General features: G+C 44.8%; 1 protein-coding gene across 1 annotated transcript in view; it reads left to right on the forward strand.

The window, feature by feature from the left end:
* The window catches only part of Itpr2 (inositol 1,4,5-trisphosphate receptor type 2), a 404,943-nt gene that overhangs the window by 114,369 nt on the left and 272,703 nt on the right, over positions 1-17,871 (forward strand). Inside the window, exons 15-21 of the mRNA XM_085839778.1 lie at positions 1,134-1,295; positions 4,552-4,724; positions 6,957-7,076; positions 7,162-7,347; positions 8,521-8,772; positions 9,884-10,028; positions 11,696-11,846. Of these exons, the coding sequence (XP_085695904.1) occupies positions 1,134-1,295; positions 4,552-4,724; positions 6,957-7,076; positions 7,162-7,347; positions 8,521-8,772; positions 9,884-10,028; positions 11,696-11,846 (1,189 nt within the window). The remainder of the gene's footprint in view (positions 1-1,133; positions 1,296-4,551; positions 4,725-6,956; positions 7,077-7,161; positions 7,348-8,520; positions 8,773-9,883; positions 10,029-11,695; positions 11,847-17,871) is intronic.

Raw genomic sequence — 17,871 nt, forward strand, 5'->3', positions numbered from 1 at the left:
TTCATAGGTCACACATAAAAGGCATAATCTCACAGCAGACTCTCAAGAGTCTCTGGCTCTTACAATCTTCCCACCTCCTCTTCTGTGACTTTCTGTGCCTTAGGTGTAGAGGATGTGTGCAGTTGTATTAATCAGACTTGGGCACCCCAGGGCCATGCAGTCACTGTATTTTGACCAGTTGTGGATCCCTGAAATAATCTACACCTATTGCAAAAAGAAATTTGAGAACATAAAAGTCTCCTGGAAACATACGGTCATATTTCATGAACTCCAAGGGACAGTTCCTTTCCACGTTGAATTCTTGTCTCGAGGCTCATGGCCTTGATCACATGATCCTTCTCGGAGAACGTTCTCAGCCTGCTGGCTTCTCTCCGCAGTCAGGGCTACCTCCTCATACTTCTTTCCCATGCTCCCTGACCTAGCAAGAATTTGGCTCCCTGTGAGAGATGGGGTGTGTGGGTGTGGGGACATCTCCAGAATCTCTCTTGTGGCTTCTTGTTGATGCATTCATTCCTGTGGCCATTTATCTGCATACTGTGAACGGTGAAGGGTTGAGGGGGTGAAGGGGCTCAGAGAGAATTTCATGTATTTAGAATCACGGGTATTGGTGCATATGTATTTGGAGTTATTTCCTTTTACCTAGAACAAGGCGAGAGTGACATTTGGAAACCATTACCTGATGTAAATTTCAGGTTAAAAAAATGTCCTTTATATTGTTTTAATTTGGGGAAGTTACCAAAAACAATAACAGAATACTAAAAACATATAGAAAACATATTTTAATTCATCTGAATATTTCTGTGTAGGTTCATACAAACACCTAAGTATTTACCATCTTAATAAAATACAATTTCTAAATAAAATCAATCATGATATAGATGCAGTGGATTTGTTGTTGACTTTGGGTACTCTTGCAAGCAGGGGGTTTTGGTTTGTTCGTGTTCATCACCCAAGGCTGGCAACCACTAATGTCCTCCCCCACCAAGCAGGAAGTGGGGAGCCTTTGCATTGATTCCAGTCACACATTTCTACAGTGTTTTAAAGTCTGTGTTATCTGTTAAAAATGCAAATATGGTGCAAAGCGTGCGCGTGTGTCCATCAAAACAGGAGGATATTTTTTTTTATTCCTCTAGGTGTTTGGGATCCTTAAAGCGCCTTTCAAGGAGAAGGCTGGAGAAGGTTCGATGCTAAGGCTGGAGGACCTGGGCGACCAGCGCTACGCCCCGTACAAGTATGTGCTGCGTCTCTGCTACCGTGTGCTGCGGCATTCGCAGCAGGACTACAGGAAGAACCAGGTGGGTCTGGAGCCTCAGCGTGGGCTTTGGGGGCTGTTAAAGTGCACACTGGAGGAGGTAGAAACTGGACTTTGCAAGGATGGGTTTTATGTGGCAGCTCATAGAGCCACCTATAAGGACTGTGGAGATAAGCAGGTGTTCTTTCTTAGGACTTAGACTCGAAGGTGGGATGTGCGTATCTATCTTCTGGGTATGGCATGGTGTTGCGTTCATGAACACATAGCAGATGTAGCTACCCACATAAGGCTTGCACACACAAAAAATAGAACTAACTGGGAGGAAGAAGTGGGATCTATCAGGAGTGAGAGTCATAAAGAGAGGGTAGTGGAGGGCAGATATGGCCACAGTCTACTGTATATGTGTGTGGATATGACCACAGTCTACTGTATATGTGTGTGGAGCAGTCAGGGCGTAGCGACACACACCTTTAATCTCAGCACTTGGGAGGCAGATTTCTGAGTTCGAGGCCAGCCTGGTCTACAGAGTGAGTTCCAGGACAGCCAGGACTACACAGAGAAACCCTGTCTTGAAAACAAAACCAAACCAAACCAAACCAAAAAAAAAAAAAGAAAACTGCTTCACATTCAGCAAGAAGCAGCGTGAAGATGGTCTTCTCTCTCAGCTTGAACTGGGTGGAATCACGGAGGAGACTCACCTCCCAGCAGGTCTGCCGGGGGGAATTCTAGGTCTTACCTGAAGATGGAAGACCTTGAGTGTGGGCAGCTCTGCCCCAGGTGGTGGGCCCAGAACTAAATGAAAAGAGAAGTCCACTGAGCACTGGCCCCCATTTCTAACTTGCCTACTGTTGTGAGTGGTAATGTAAATTTGTGTGTTTTCTGATGAACTTAGGCAATGACTGTGAAAGAGTCACTAGACCCCCAAACGGCCCGTGACCCACAGGTCGAGAAGAGATGGTCCAGGGTAACTATGCTAAGCAGCTTTCTGATGGTTTATAGAAACAAGGGTTTAAAATGTAGGCAGAAAGCTTTGTATTTTATCTTTTTTCCCTTTATATTCTAATAAAGAGTTCATGTGTGATTTAGTGCTAACCCAGGCCTTTAATGTTGTGTCTGGGTTTATTAGTATTTAGAGAACTCAATAGTACCTCTAATTTCATTTAATTATTTATCAACATCTTGAAAGTTGGCCTCATCTTGGAAGTGTGGCTCTGGTGGTTAAAGTATGTAAATCAATATGTAGCTTTAAAGCCATACACTGCAGGAGAGTTTTACTCTAGTCAATTGGCTGCCCAACAGCAAGCCATCACTCTGAAAGGCCACAAAAGGCGGCCTAGATTATAATTAGATTTGTGTAACCAAGATCACGTTCAGGGAGTAGATGTGTTCCGGTATATTTTGCCCAAGGCAAAAACTACTTTCTAATCAGCAAATTATCTCACCATGGAAACAGAGGTGCATTTCCAAGGAGAAACCCCCAGAAATGGAGAGCCTTTGTCACTAAGGAGGGTATACTCCTTGCTCTAAGGTTATATGAATGTGTGGCTGGCACACAGGAGTGACGGCAAGTGATCGTGGTTTGGGACTTAGTGGAGTGAGTATGAGGGACAAGGAGCAGGGCTGGAGAGACAGCTCAATGGTTAGGGCACTGACTCAGGTCCCAGCACCCACATGAGGGTTTACAACCACCTGTAACTCCAATTCCAGGACATCTGACACCCTCTTCTGGTATCTGTGGGTACTGCATGCGTGTGGTGCAGAGATATACATGCAGATACACACACACACACACACACACACACACACACACCATTAAAAAAAGAATAAGGAGCAGTTGTAAATAATGCATTACTAAAACTCTCAGTGACATTCTCTCTCTCACACTGCTAAAATAACATTTTGGCCCACAACTCACAAGGTCTCTCTCTCTGTCTCTGTCTCTCTCTGTCTCTGTCTCTCTCTGTCTCTGTCTCTCTCTCTGTCTCTCTCTCTGTCTGTCTGTCTCTCTCTGTGTGTGTGTCTCTCTCTCTCTCTCTCTGTGTCTCTCTCTCCTTTTTTTAAATGAAAAATTATCATCTAACCAAGCTGGCTCTCTCTTCTATACAATTAAAAATATATTTATTTTATGTATATTGGTGTTTTGCCTGTCTCTATGCATGTATGTGTACCCTGTGTGGGCCTGGTGCCCACGGAGTTTCTGCTTCTCTGGGCTGTTTGCAGGTGATGCTCGGCATCTCTCCCAGTGCTCCCATGGTTGCTGGTCTCACATCCTTTCTGTCCTTGCCCCCAGGTCAGTTTTTTAGCCTCTCTGATCTGCAGTTGGCTCTTGTCTCTAACCTCGGTCCCACTTCACTCGTCCACATGTACGAGGGTGCTTGTTTGTTCTCCTCTGTCCTTTATCCTGTGTGATCTCCAGAGAGCATCTCTCTCTCTCTCTCTCTCTCTCTCTCTCTCTCTCTCTCTCTCTCTCACGTACAGCCACATCCATAGCCTCCCACACAGAGCCCAGAACTTATGAAGCCACAATGAGATAGTTATTGTGTGTCTGGCTGTAATTAATAACCTGAGCTATTATATCACCCTATTTGATTGCCCTTTACGGATACGTGTGCTAAGTTTTTGATAATATTTATCGGGGAAGACCTTGTTATTCTAGTACTAGTCAAACACAAAGACAACTCAGATCAATGTAGGACCTCCAAATGGGGGCACAGATCTCACGCCCTATGAGTGAAGAGTCAGACAATCATGTGCTTTTAAACAATTATTATTATTATTTTACCCAAAGTTGATAGTTATGGCTTCTGGTGAGAATCAGAGGGCCTTGTGCAGGCTGGGGAAATTCTACATTACTATGGTATTAAAAACTCAATTTGGATTTGTTCTGTCAGTTGCAAGAGTGTCAGTACCCATTTTAAAAACAATGATTGGTGACACAGCTTTTACTTATTTAATTATTTATCTAGTTATTTGTGGTAATGAGGAGGGAACCTTGTGCCTGGTACACCCCTCCACACTCCAACCTCAGTCTTCTGTAACAGTTTAAATTTTGTGACTGCAGATAACTTTTCCTTTGTCAAGAAATGTTCTTTATTAAAAATTATTTACTTGTTTTTTTTTTTTTTTCTGACAAATTTCACTGGGTTTTTCTTGTGGCTCAGCTGATCTGAGCTGCTGACGCTCATGGAGGCTGCTGCTTTCAGGCAGTCTGCTGCATGTCCTTATGGCTTTCTCTCTCTCTCTCTCTCTCTCTCTCTCTCTCTCTCTCTCTCTCTCTCTCTCTCTCTCTCTCTCAACAGGAGTACATTGCTAAGAACTTCTGTGTTATGCAGTCCCAGATCGGCTATGATATCTTGGCAGAAGATACGATTACAGCCTTGTTACACAACAACCGCAAACTACTGGAGAAACACATCACGGCCAAAGAAATCGAGACCTTTGTCAGCCTGCTCAGAAGGAACCGGGAGCCGAGGTCTGCTCTGGTGGGGATGGTGGGGCCACACCAAGCTCTGCTTTAGTGGGTCCCAGAGGTTGCACATTGTCCTTTGGGTCCATGCTGCCTCAGATGGGAGGAGAGAGCACAGAGCAGCCAAGGACACACACAGTGCTTGTTCCCTAAGTCCTGTAACAGCATAGTGTAGATGGTGGGCAGACGCTTCCTGAAGTGTGTGCCCTAGCCCTGCTATACACTCACCTCCTGAAGTGTGTGCCCTAATCCTGTTACACACTCACCTCCTGAAGCGTGCACCCTAACCCTGTTACACACTCACCTCCTGAAGCGTGCACCCTAACCCTGTTACACACTCACCTCCTGAAGTGTGTGCCCTAACCCCGTTACACACTCACCTCCTGAAGTGTGTGCCCTAACCCTGTTACACACTCACCTCCTGAAGTGTGTGCCCTAACCCTGTTACACACTCACCTCCTGAAGCATGCACCCTAACCCTGTTACACACTCACCTCCTGAAGTGTATGCCCTAACCCCGTTACACACTCACCTCCTGAAGTGTGTGCCCTAACCCTGTTACACACTCACCTCCTGAAGTGTGCACCCTAACCCTGTTACACACTCACCTCCTGAAGTGTGTGCCCTAACCCCGTTACACACTCACCTCCTGAAGTGTGTGCCCTAACCCTGTTACACACTCACCTCCTGAAGTGTGCGCCCTAACCCTGTTACACACTCACCTCCTGAAGTGTGCACCCTAACCCTGTTACACACTCACCTCCTGAAGTGTGCGCCCTAACCCTGTTACACACTCACCTCCTGAAGTGTGAGCACTAACCCCGTTACACACTCACCTCCTGAAGTGTGCACCCTAACCCTGTTACACACTCACCTCCTGAAGTGTGTGCCCTAACCCCGTTACACACTCACCTCCTGAAGTGTGTGCCCTAACCCCGTTACACACTCACCTCCTGAAGTGTGCACCCTAATCCTGTTACACACTCACCTCCTGAAGTGTATGCCCTAACCCCGTTACACACTCACCTCCTGAAGCGTGCGCCCTAACCCTGTTACACACTCACCTCCTGAAGTGTGTGCCCTAACCCTGTTACACACTCACCTCCTGAAGCATGCACCCTAACCCTGTTACACACTCACCTCCTGAAGTGTATGCCCTAACCCCGTTACACACTCACCTCCTGAAGTGTGTCCCCTAACTCTGTTACACACTCACCTCCTGAAGTGTGCACCCTAATCCTATCACACACTCACCTCCTAAAGTGTGTGCCTTAACCCTGTTACACACTCACCTCCTGAAGTGCGCACCCTAATCCTGTTACACACTCACCTCCTGTAGTGTGCTCCCTAACCCTGTTACACAGTCACCTCCTGAAGTGCACACCCTAACCCTGTTACACACTCACCTCCTGAAGTGTGAGCACTAACCCTGTTACACACTCACCTCCTGAAGTGTGAGCCCTAACCCTGTTACACACTCACCTCCTGAAGTGTGTGCCCTAACCCCTTTATATGCTCACTTTGTCTTGTTTTTTGTTGATATATGGGTTTGGAGACACTCACTTGAGGGAAGACCAATGATTTTCTAAACAAGAGTCATTGTTCTAATGGATGAAAATCACCTAATGAATAGAGGCAAACAACCATTCTAAACAAGGCTTATATGTAATGAGAAGAATTACTTAATCTGCTCTTAATGATGCAGTAGATGAACAACATGGGGAGAAATAACGCATTGTAGCAATATCAAAACCACATCAAAATAAGCTTTTCTTATTAAACTCCAAATTATACTTTTGTTGTGGGATTGAAATGCTTTGTCTTGGGCTGGTGAAATGGTGCAGGTGGTAAGAACATTTGCCAGTGAAGTCTGACGGCCCGAGTTCAATTCCCCATTCTGGCAGAAGAGTTCTGTGCAGTGGCTCTTGGCTCACATCTGTGAATCCAGCACCCCTCTGGGAGATGAGAAATGGGAGGTGGAGGCAGGATGGTCAGCCAGATCCACACAGTACAGCAGGTGGGAATACAGACCTGACTCCTGACCTACACGCACACCATGGCTCACCCATGCCCAAATCAAGACATGCACTTTAGTACTTAAAATTTTTTAACTTAAAATGAATGGATACACACGAGATTCTGTGTTTAATAATGAAATTGTTGAGGAATCAGTAAAAGGTATTCCATTAAAATATAGAAATGAAATGCCTGTCTTAGTGTTTGCCTTTTCCTTCCTAGGTTTCTGGACTATTTGTCTGACCTCTGTGTGTCCAATAGCACGGCCATCCCCGTCACTCAGGAACTCATTTGCAAATTCATGCTGAGCCCTGGCAATGCGGACATCCTCATTCAGACAAAGTAAGCTGCTCCATGGCGGTGTCTGTCGGAGCACCCCTGGCTGAAGCGTGAGTCCTAATGGATTCCACGTGTCATTGCTCTCCAGGCTGGTGTCCATGCAAGTGGAGAACCCCATGGAGAGCTCCATCCTTGCTGATGACATTGACGACGAGGAGGTCTGGCTTTACTGGATTGACAGCAATAAGGAGCCTCACGGCAAGGCCATCAGGCACCTCGCCCAGGAAGCCAGGGAAGGCACCAAAGCTGACCTGGAAGTTCTGACCTATTATAGGTATTGGGGACACTCATACTCCCATCGTGTAATCAAGAGCTGGTTCTCTCAAGCCTCTGAGAATTATAGGCACAGTAAGAGGGCATTTAAAAATCATGTCAGAAGGTGGGAGCTGAAATGGTTAAGACCACCCAGAAATTTCAAGATGAAAATTAACACCCGTGCTTTCCAGTTACATTTTCTGGCGAGCTTGGGGCTTTTGTGCAGGAAGACTTTTCTTCCTGCTCCCGATGGAACATAGGGGCAGACGAGAAGCAATAAGACCTTGGCTGTGGTCTGAGGCAGGAAGTGGCAGTGGGTTAAGATGGGATCTTGGGAACATGTGCTCTTCTGAACTCGAGAGGGGCAGGTGTCTGTAGCTCTTAAAGGTCACCTGTGTTTAGTAGCAAAAGCACTGGAGGGGTTCCTCAGGGATCAATATGTTGGGATCAGTAACCTAACTTGGGGGGGGGGGGCTGACAGGATGGTTCAGTGGGTAGGCACACTTCTAAGGGGAGCCTGACAACCTGAATTTGATCCCTGGAGCTCATCATAGAAGGAGATAACTAACTCCCAAGATTGTCCTCTGACCTCCACACAAGTGGCACATGGATGTTCTCCCTCCCTTTCAAAGACGACGACAATAACAACAACAACAATAACAACAACAACAACAACTGTTAATGACCTAACTGGCTCTTTGAACTTAAGGGATAAAACCCAAGGCAGAAGTTGTTGAGAACCAGGGAAGCATGCAGAACTAGAGTCTGTCTCTGTTTCTGTATCTCTCAAAACCAAGCCAGCGGGGCACCTTAATCCTAGAGGTTGAAGAACCCATTGTTATTACCGTATGGAATGATCCTGTTTTCTTTTCAAACCAAATAGGGACAAAATTAGTGTGGATTCTGGAGACCTGTCCCTGTCCCCACAGAGTCTGGGGAAGGTGGGGAGAGGTGATTTCATGGGACTCACTCTCCATTACAGGCTTGGTGGATTAGGACAGAAAGCCTGGCCTCAAGAGGGTGTAGTGATGGGGACAGAGTAAGACCTGTATCGTCATTTATTTACAAAGAGTTTGACTCGATATTGTAAATACTTATAAACAGTTGTCATACTCAGAGGCTGGTTGTGCTTTGTCTGTTGGGGCCATAATGGTGGCGAGAGGGAATATGGTAACATGTCTCCTGCATTTAGGTACCAGCTAAACCTCTTTGCAAGGATGTGCTTGGACCGCCAGTACCTGGCCATCAACCAGATTTCAACACAGCTGTCCGTAGACCTGATCCTGCGGTGTGTGTCTGACGAGAGTCTGCCCTTTGACCTCAGAGCATCTTTCTGCCGACTCATGCTCCACATGCACGTTGACCGCGACCCCCAGGAGTCTGTGGTGCCTGTTCGCTATGCCCGCCTCTGGACTGAAATCCCCACAAAGATCACGATTCATGAGTATGTTTGGAAACCCCATCTCTTAGGGTTTCCATTTCTAAGATGAAACATGGCTAAAGTAACTTGGGGAGGAGAGAGTTGATTCTTCCACATCACTGTTTATCCTTGAAGGAAGTCAGGTCAGAAATTCAAACAGGGCAGGAACCTGGAGGCAGGAGCTGAGGCACAGGCCATGGAGGGGTGCTGCTTACTGGCTTGCTCCCCATGGCTTGTTCAACCTGCTTTCTTATAGCACCCAGGACCACCAGCCTAGTGGTGGGGCCACCCATAATGGGCGGGGACCTCCCCATCAATGACTAAGAAAATGCCCTACAGTCTTCCCGAGACCCTGATCTTAGGGAAGTATTTCTCAATTGAGGCTCCCCCCTCTCCAGTTGACATAAAACTATACAGTACATCATATTCATTGCTGTTCATTGCTCTGACAGCAATGAGGAGAAATACTTTAGTGAGGGAAGGGTTTATTATTGACTCAGAGTTCGAAGGCTCAGCCCCAGGATCTTAAGGCAGCTCCACCTTAATCCGCACACAGGAGGCAGAGGGAGCTCACGTTTCATTTTTCCTTTTTATTTGCTGATGGCCTCCTGTGCAGGGAATGGTGCTTTCTACACTCAAAGCAGGCCTTCCCTTTTCAGTTAATTGGTTCTGGAGACCTCCTCTAGTTGTGCCCAGTGGTGTGTTTTCTAGAGGATTCTAGAGCCCATCAAACTGACCGTGAAGATGAGGTGTCACAGAGATGTTCAAATTCAGCAGACAAATGCAAGGTGAAACGTCTTTGACTTTGGAATAAGAAGCATAGGACATAGCACATTTATGTTCTCACTGTCGACCTGGGATGCCCCCTGCCCAGGGCAAATGCTAGCTCTCTAGCAGGAAGCATGGTTCTGGCAGCTAGTGACTACTAGCCTGCAGAGTGCATGGTGTGCTGGCAGACCCCACCTGGCTTGACCCATCTCAGTTTGCAGTAGCCCGTGGTGAGCAGACAGGATGCTCACCCCAAGAGGTTGATTGACGTGTCCAAGGCAGTGCACTCTAGGAGTCAGACTGTGTAACGGGCCTACTTCTCAGTCTTCCTCATCAATTTAACTTGCTCTTGTGTCTGTCTGGCCAGGTATGATTCCATTACAGACTCTTCCAGAAATGACATGAAGAGGAAGTTTGCCCTGACGATGGAATTTGTCGAAGAATATTTGAAAGAAGTTGTAAATCAACCATTTCCTTTTGGAGACAAAGAGAAAAATAAACTTACATTTGAGGTATTTAAAAATTACTAAATTTATTTTCTGTGTGCCCAGTGCCCACAACGGTCAGAAGAGGGTATCAAATCTCCTGGAACCAGTTGGTTGTGAGCCACCATGTGGGTGCTGAGAACCAAACCCAGGTCCTCTGGAAGAGTAGCAAGTGCTCTTAACCACTGGGCCACCTCTCCAGCCTCACTTGAGGCATTTAAAAATAGTTAGATATGGCAGGTTTGTGTATTCTTGCTACAAACCAGGTGCAATTAGCATCAAAGATTTTCCTTTGCTCTAATATTTAGAGTATTTGATATGATTCCATCTGTTGATGATAAAAATACAGACTTGCTATTTTAAACTTTAATTTTGTTCATTAACTTATTTTTGAAGCCATATGTGGTATGTAGAAATGCACTTCACATACTAATTACACCACAATCAAGTGATTTGATACGGTTTGAAATAGAAGAAGAAAAAATAAAAGAAAAACTTTATGTTACAGATCCCCTCCCCAGGATAAGTTTGTAAAAATAAAAGAAATCACATTTTCTGATTGGGTCTTTGTTACAAACATACTCAGTGACTAGTAATACCAATTGCTAGTATCCCAATAGTCAATAGAATTGCAAATAAGAGCCCACTTTATTTTTATTATGCCTTGATAATTAAACTACCCTATCTCAATCATCAATTAATTATAGGTTTCCTTGTTTTATTTTTGTTTATATGTAACCGTTATGCTTGATAAACAAGGGCAGTTTTGGATTATTTATTTATTTATTTATTGCCTTTTCCCCTCCTTCATGGAAGTGATGGTCTCACCTTGCTGACCTGAATTGAAGTGTGAGGATAATAATAATAATAATAATAATAATAATAATAATAAATAAACTAGAGAGAGGTCCCCATCACTCATACCTGGTGTATCAGTTATCCACTGTCTTCAGACACCCCCCCCCCCCACCCCGTGTGACATTTCTGTGAGTCAGGAGCCTGGGTGTAGTGTAGTACTGTCTATTCAGTCTGTCCTGTTTCTGCTTCTCTCAGGTGGGTGTTGGTGACCCTCCTGCTGTGCTGGCTTGTCACCTCAGCCCTTTGTCACATGGCTTTTCTGTGGCTGAGTGTCCTTGCCATGGCACCTGGCTTCCCACAGAGAGCATAAGAGAAGGAGGGAGGGAGGGAGGGAAGGAGGTAGGGAGAGAGAGAGAGAGAGAGAGAGAGAGAGAGAGAGAGCTCTCACAAGCAGTGTTCTGTCGTCTAACCTTGGGAACGACATAGCATTTTTGCTGTGACACACACCAGCCTGACATATTGTAGGAGGGACAGCCTGTACTGGAGCCTTGTCTTGGAGGCTGCAACTCACCCTCATTATTTCCTGTATTACCCAGAAGGCCACAGGGCAGTGTAGAGGACATAGAAGTCTGGGCCAGTTTATGACTCATACTTAATAAAATAATTTAACCACTGATTAGGTGGAATCCCTCTAACTTATATTTAATTAAGTGGTAAGTATTGTAACATAAACATTTCTTAAATCACTTTGAAGGCTCTGAATTAATCCTAGATCCGAGTCAGTCACAGTCTGAACCATCTCTTCACAGAGATTTTAATTCTCAGCTGTCGGGGCTTAGAATGACTTGGGCACTATAGGCATTGATTCCATTTCCAATGCGCCTCTCTCCTTGCAGGTGGTTCACCTAGCCCGGAACCTCATCTACTTTGGATTCTACAGCTTCAGCGAGTTACTGCGGCTGACGAGAACTCTGCTGGCGATCCTAGATATTGTCCAGGCCCCCATGTCCTCATATTTTGAAAGATTAAGCAAGTTCCAAGATGGAAGTAAGAACTTTGAGGAATGTGATGGTGTTTTTGTTATTAAGCAGGAGGAAGATAAAAACCAAACATACAGAGAAACACACATAATGTGGGTGTGCAGTCTGTGCAAACATTGGCTCATGATGGGGCTATGTGATAACAGGGTAGACATAGGAGCACTTTCCTCTCACGATAATGTGTGTGTGTCTGTGTGTGTGGTATGTGTTTACATGTATATGGGCACATATGTATTGTAAGCATGAAGGTGTGTGTGTGTGTGTGTGTGTGTGTACAGGCTTGAGTTAACATTAGGTGTCTGTTTGGACACTGTCCACTTTGTCAGCATTTTCTGATGAGTATGGTAACCCTGGCTACTCTGTCTATTCATATTCAGCGTCCCTAGGGAGCCTCTGCTTCTCTCTGCTTCTCCAACGCGAGGGTTGCAGGCAGCTACCATGCCTGCTTGGCGTTGACATGGGTTTTAGGGATCTGAACCATCAAACATTCAGTAGTGACCATATCATAACCATATATATCATACATAAAAACTATATATTCATAACCATTTATATGTATTGTACTGGCTGGTTTTGTGTGTCAACTTGACACAAGCTGGAGTTATCACAGAGAAAGGAGCTTCAGTTGTGGATGTGCCTCCATGAGATCCAGCTGTGGGGCATTTTCTCAATTAGTGATCAAGGGGGAAAGGCCCCTTGTGGGTGGGACCATCCCTGGGCTGGTAGTCTTGGGTTCTATAAGAGAGCAGGCTGAGCAAGCCAGGGGAAGCAAGCCAGTAAGGAACATCCCTCCATAGCCTCTGCATCAGCTCCTGCTTCCTGACCTGTTTGAGTTCCAGTTCTGACTTCCTTGGTGATAAACAGCAGTATGGAATTGTAAGCTGAATAAACCCTTTCCTCCCCAACTTGCTTCTTGGTCATAATGTTTGTGCAGGAATAGAAACCCTGACTAAGACAAATTGGTACCAGCATAGTGGGGTATTCCTGTGACAACCTAACCATGTTTTGGGGAGGACTGTGGAAGGACTTTGGAACTTTGGGCTTGAAGATCCATTCGTTGTTAAGAGCTCTGTCAGATGTTGTGTAGGAGCTTGGAAGATAATGTTGAGAACAGTGCAGAAGATGGAGGTCTGGCTTGTGAAATTTCAGAGGGAAAATTAAAGACTCTTTTTCGGGTCTTTGCTATTTTGATTGGAAAGATTCTGTGGTTCTGGTTAGCTGGGGCTGAAGAATCAGCTGTGATTAACAAGATACCAGAACTACTAAAGTGAAACTTTTGCATTACTGGGACTATTGATGCTGGTTAGCTGGAGCTAAGAAATTAGCGGTGATTAAGAAGAGACCAGCATCACTGAGGTGACATCTTCTGGGAAGTGTTTTCTGAGAGCACAGAGGCTGTGTTCCAGAGATAGCCAAGGTTGTACCTTGTGCTGTGGCTGGACTTGGTAATGTGTAAGAGTCACCTAGGTGGTACTGGTTTTGAAGGCATGAAGGGGTCATGCAGAGCGGCTGAGGCTCAGCACTGTGAGAGGCCATGGAAGGCCATTGGTGAAGGTGCAGCCTCAGTTGCAATTGATGGCCCAGGACTGAAGGGGTCATGCAGTGTTTTGGAGATGCCAGGACCATGAATGACCACCAAGAATAGCAGCAGCAGTAGAGTACAGGCATCTGGAGCCTAGATGAAAAGCTTTGTGCTATAATGGACAGGGCTGGAGAAGTGACCGAAGCCCTTGGAGGAGCCCAGAAGATCGTGAGTTGGATTCCAGACATTGTACAGTTGGAGTTTAATTTTTGCTTTTGATTGTGACTGTGCCCTGATATTTTTCCCTCTTGAAGGAAGAAAGTATTTTAATGGAGCCCACAGTTAAGAGACTTTGAATTTTAAAAGATAATAGATATTTTAAAGTGATTGAACTTTTAATATGTAAAGATTGTGGGACTTTTAAAGCTATTTAGATCTTGGGGATGAATAAGAACATATGGGTTGAGGCTTACTAGTGATGTGTTTGTGTGTCAAGTTGACAAGGGGTCAATTGTACTGGCTGGTTTTGTGTGTCAACTTGACACAAGCTGGAGTTATCACAGAGAAAGGAGCTTCAGTTGTGGATGTGCCTCCATGAGATCCAGCTGTGGGGCATTTTCTCAATTAGTGATCAAGGGGGAAGAGCCCCTTGTGGGTGGGACCATCCCTGGGCTGGTAGTCTTTGGGTTTTATAAGCGAGCAGGCTGAACAAGCCGGGGGAAGCAAGCCAGTAAAGAACACCCACCCCTTCATGGCTTCTGCATCAGCTCCTGCTTCCTGACCTGTTTGAGTTCCAGTCCTGACTTCCTTGGTGATAAACAGCAGTAAGGAAGTGTAAGCTGAATAAACCCTTTCCTCCCCAACTTGCTTCTTGGTCATGATGTTTGTGCAGGAATAGAAACCCTGACTAAGACATGTATATATGTATGTATATATGTAACCACATATATACATATATACACACACATATATATTTGTGCTTGTAATATTTGTAATGGTATTAGGTTGGAAAGTGCCCCGAGATAGGAAGTTGTCTCTGGGAGGAACACAGAGGACTCCAAGCTGAGAAGTCATTGGTCACTGGTAGCTGCTGGGAGAGGGGGAGTTTGATTTCTTTGATGATGGAGCTTCTGCTAAGTCACCAATGCTGTAGTGGACGGCTCCATACTTAAGAACACAGGAGTGACACAGATTGTATTTAATGGGTTAAAATAAAAGGACATGAATTTGGGTGGGTGGGGGTGGATCCTGGAGGAATTGTGGGAGGGAATGAATATGATCAAAATATTCTACAAAATTCTCAAAGAACTAAAAACGATATGAAGCTGGTAAAGAAAACAATTCTCTTGGGGATAAGAGCTGGCCCCAGTGTCCTGACGTTCACTGTCATGGGGCACTCTGTCTTTGTACTGGTCAATCTAAGACTATTCATTGGCTATATTGTGTCTTAGGGAAAGACATACTGTCTTCAAGCAAGGGCCTTGGCTCTTAGCAGCTTGCTTAGCCTCCAAGGGCCATCTGCTCTCTGATTTAAAAGCATTGCTGTACAACTGATCTTTTGAATTTGATGCCAGCCTGGTCTACAGAGTGAGTTCCAGGACAGCCAGGACTACACAGAGAAACCCTGTCTTGAAAAACCAAAAAAAAAAAAAAAAAAAAAAAAAAAAAAAGAATTGTGTCAGGAAGCACTTTTTTGTTACACACAGGAGTGGCCAAAATGAATGTGAACATAATGGACGACAAGTGGACATCCTGGGTATTATTTGCAAGTTGTACATTTATTGAATTATATAATTGTTTTCTTCTTATTCCAAAGGAAGTAAAGTCCAAAGATTTTGTTTTTCCCTTTTCATGTACATGTCTGTGTGTCTGTGTGCATGTATGCATGTACATGCATCCATGTGCATGTGTGTATGCATGTGCATTTGTGTGTATGTGTGTGTGCATGCATATGTGTGCATGTCTGTGTGTACATGTGTGCATGTGTGTGCATGTTTGTATGCATGTGTGTATGCATGTGTGTGTGCATGTATGCATCTGTTTGCATGTGTGTGCATGTGTGTATGTATGTGTGTGCATGTATGCATCTGTTTGCATGTGTGTGCATGTGTGTATGCATGTGCATGTGTGTGTGCATGTCTGTGTGTACATGTGTGCATGTGTTTGCATGTGTGTGGGCACACATATCTAAGCATGCTCCATGTACAGGCTCAGGAATCAGCCCACTGACTCTTATATTCCTTGTACTATACTTCTACTACATTCCCTGAGGCAGGCTCTCTCAATTTAATCCAGAGCTAATCAGTATGGATATGGATGTTCTCACTAGTCAGCTCAACCCGGGGCTCTCTTGGCTCTGCCTCCTGAGGTGGGAATTACTCAAGGCTTCTAAGTGCTTGGTCTTTGGTCCTCACACTTCTGCAGCACTTGAACCGCTGAGCTGTCTTCCCAGCCTTAGGTTTTACTTTTTACTGATGCTAATAATAAAGGTTGCCCTACAATTGTGAATCCCACTGTACCTCCTCCCTCCTCTTTTTGTTAAAAATTAAACCAGTTTTATTTTAAAAAACAATATTCACACATGCATAAACGGTGCTTGGATCAAACCCACCCTCACTCCGTTCCTTCCAACTCCTCTCTTACTGTGCTCTCAAGTATCCCTCCAACCTCACGTGCTCTCTCTCTTATTTTGTTTGTGCTTTTAACATTATTTTAATTAATTAATTAATTAATTTTGAATTAAACATTTAAAATTCCATCGGTTCACCCTTTTCTCTCCTTCCTCTGATCCCTTCTGTGCCTCTCTGTTCCTCCTTATTGTTGGTCTCTTTTTCTTTATTACTGTTACACACACACACACACACACACACACACACAAATGCATAAATGTGTTAATACAACCTGCTGAATCTGTTTAGAGTGTCTTAGGCATATATGATTTCAGGGTTGACCACTTGGTTACTAGGTAGCCAATTAGGTGTCTCATCCATGGGAGAGACTAATTTTCCCTGTTTTCAAGGTCATTTGATGCTTGTAGTTATTTGTGTAGTGATGAGACCCTATGGGATATTTTCCTTCTATATTAGTTTGTCCTGGTGATGCACTGCTTCAGGTCTTGTTTGGGAAGTCATAGTATTGAGGTATCATGGGTGTGGCTTCCTTGTCCTTGCTAAGAGACACAATCTCACAGCAGGTTTCCTGGTGCTCTGGCTCTTACAATGTTCCTGGTCTCTTCTTCCAAGATATTCCCTAAGCTTTAAGGGCAGGCATTGTATTGTAGATATAATCACTGGGGCTGGGTACTTCATGATCAATTGATCCTTGCAGTTTGATTGGTTGTGTGTGTGTGTGTGTGTTTTGCAATGGCCTCTGTTTTCTGCAAAGAGAACCTTCTTTGATGTGTGGGTGAGAGCTACACTTATCTGTGGGTATAAAAGGTTTTAGAATGTAGTTAGAAATCACACTTTCTAGAAAAGTAGCAGTGTCAGGTCCTCCTCTAAGATCTATGACATCACTATACCTGGGCTGTTGGCTGGGTTTCTGGGACCAGGCATGATTTCCCTCCTGGTGAGCTGTCCAGTTAGTTAGCTGTGGGTTAACTCCAAGTATGAATGCCATTATTGACTCTTAGAGATTGTCTTACTTTTCTATTGCTATGACAAAACATCATGACCACAGCAACTTATAAAAAGAAAGTATTGAATTGGGGGTGGGTGCTTACAGTTCCAGAGTCCATGACCTATCATGGCAGGGAGCGTGGTAACAGGGAGGAGGAATGGGTGTTAGCTGAGAGCTTATGTCTGATCCATAACACAGAGAGATAACAGGGAATGTGTGGGCTTTTGACACCTCAAAGCCTGCCCCCACTGACAGGCCACACCTCCTCCAACAAGGCCACACCCCCTCCAACAAGGCCACACCTCCTAATCTTTCTCAAACAGTTCTACCAACTAGGAACCAAGCATTTGAGTACATGCACACCTCCTAATCCTTACATGAGCCTGTGGGGGCCATTCTCTTTCAAGCCACCACAGGGTTGTCTTGTCTTGCTGGTCACTGTCATTTATAGGCATTACAGCTGGGTGGGAATATTGATTGCTTTACTCTTTTGGCAGTTTGCATAGCACCTTCTGGTACTATGAAAACTAGACTCTAGGAGGTTTTTGGGTAAGATAGAGCCCGAATCTTCTGAGTCCTGAGACCAAAGTGTGTGGTCCCTTTAGCAATAGGGACTGACTTTCAACCTCTGGGAGGCAACCAAGGGCCATGGCAATAGCCTATATTATTTGGGAGTCACTTGGACTATACTGATCAATAGCTTGAGTAGAAGTTTCTCATGTCTGGTACTGGGTTTTTGTTAGTTAACAGCTCTTGTGAGAGTATTGTCAGCTCAAGTGATATAACTTCATTTAATATATGTATGTTTGCAAACATAAAATAACACAGTTCTTTGAGGCTTTACCAAACATCCTTGGTGTTATTTTTCCCTCCTCCCTCCTCCCTCTCCAGC

This window comes from Mus caroli, unplaced genomic scaffold (genome assembly GCF_978045245.1).
Source record: "Mus caroli unplaced genomic scaffold, Mus_caroli_1 scaffold_7, whole genome shotgun sequence".
NCBI lineage: Eukaryota > Metazoa > Chordata > Mammalia > Rodentia > Muridae > Mus > Mus caroli.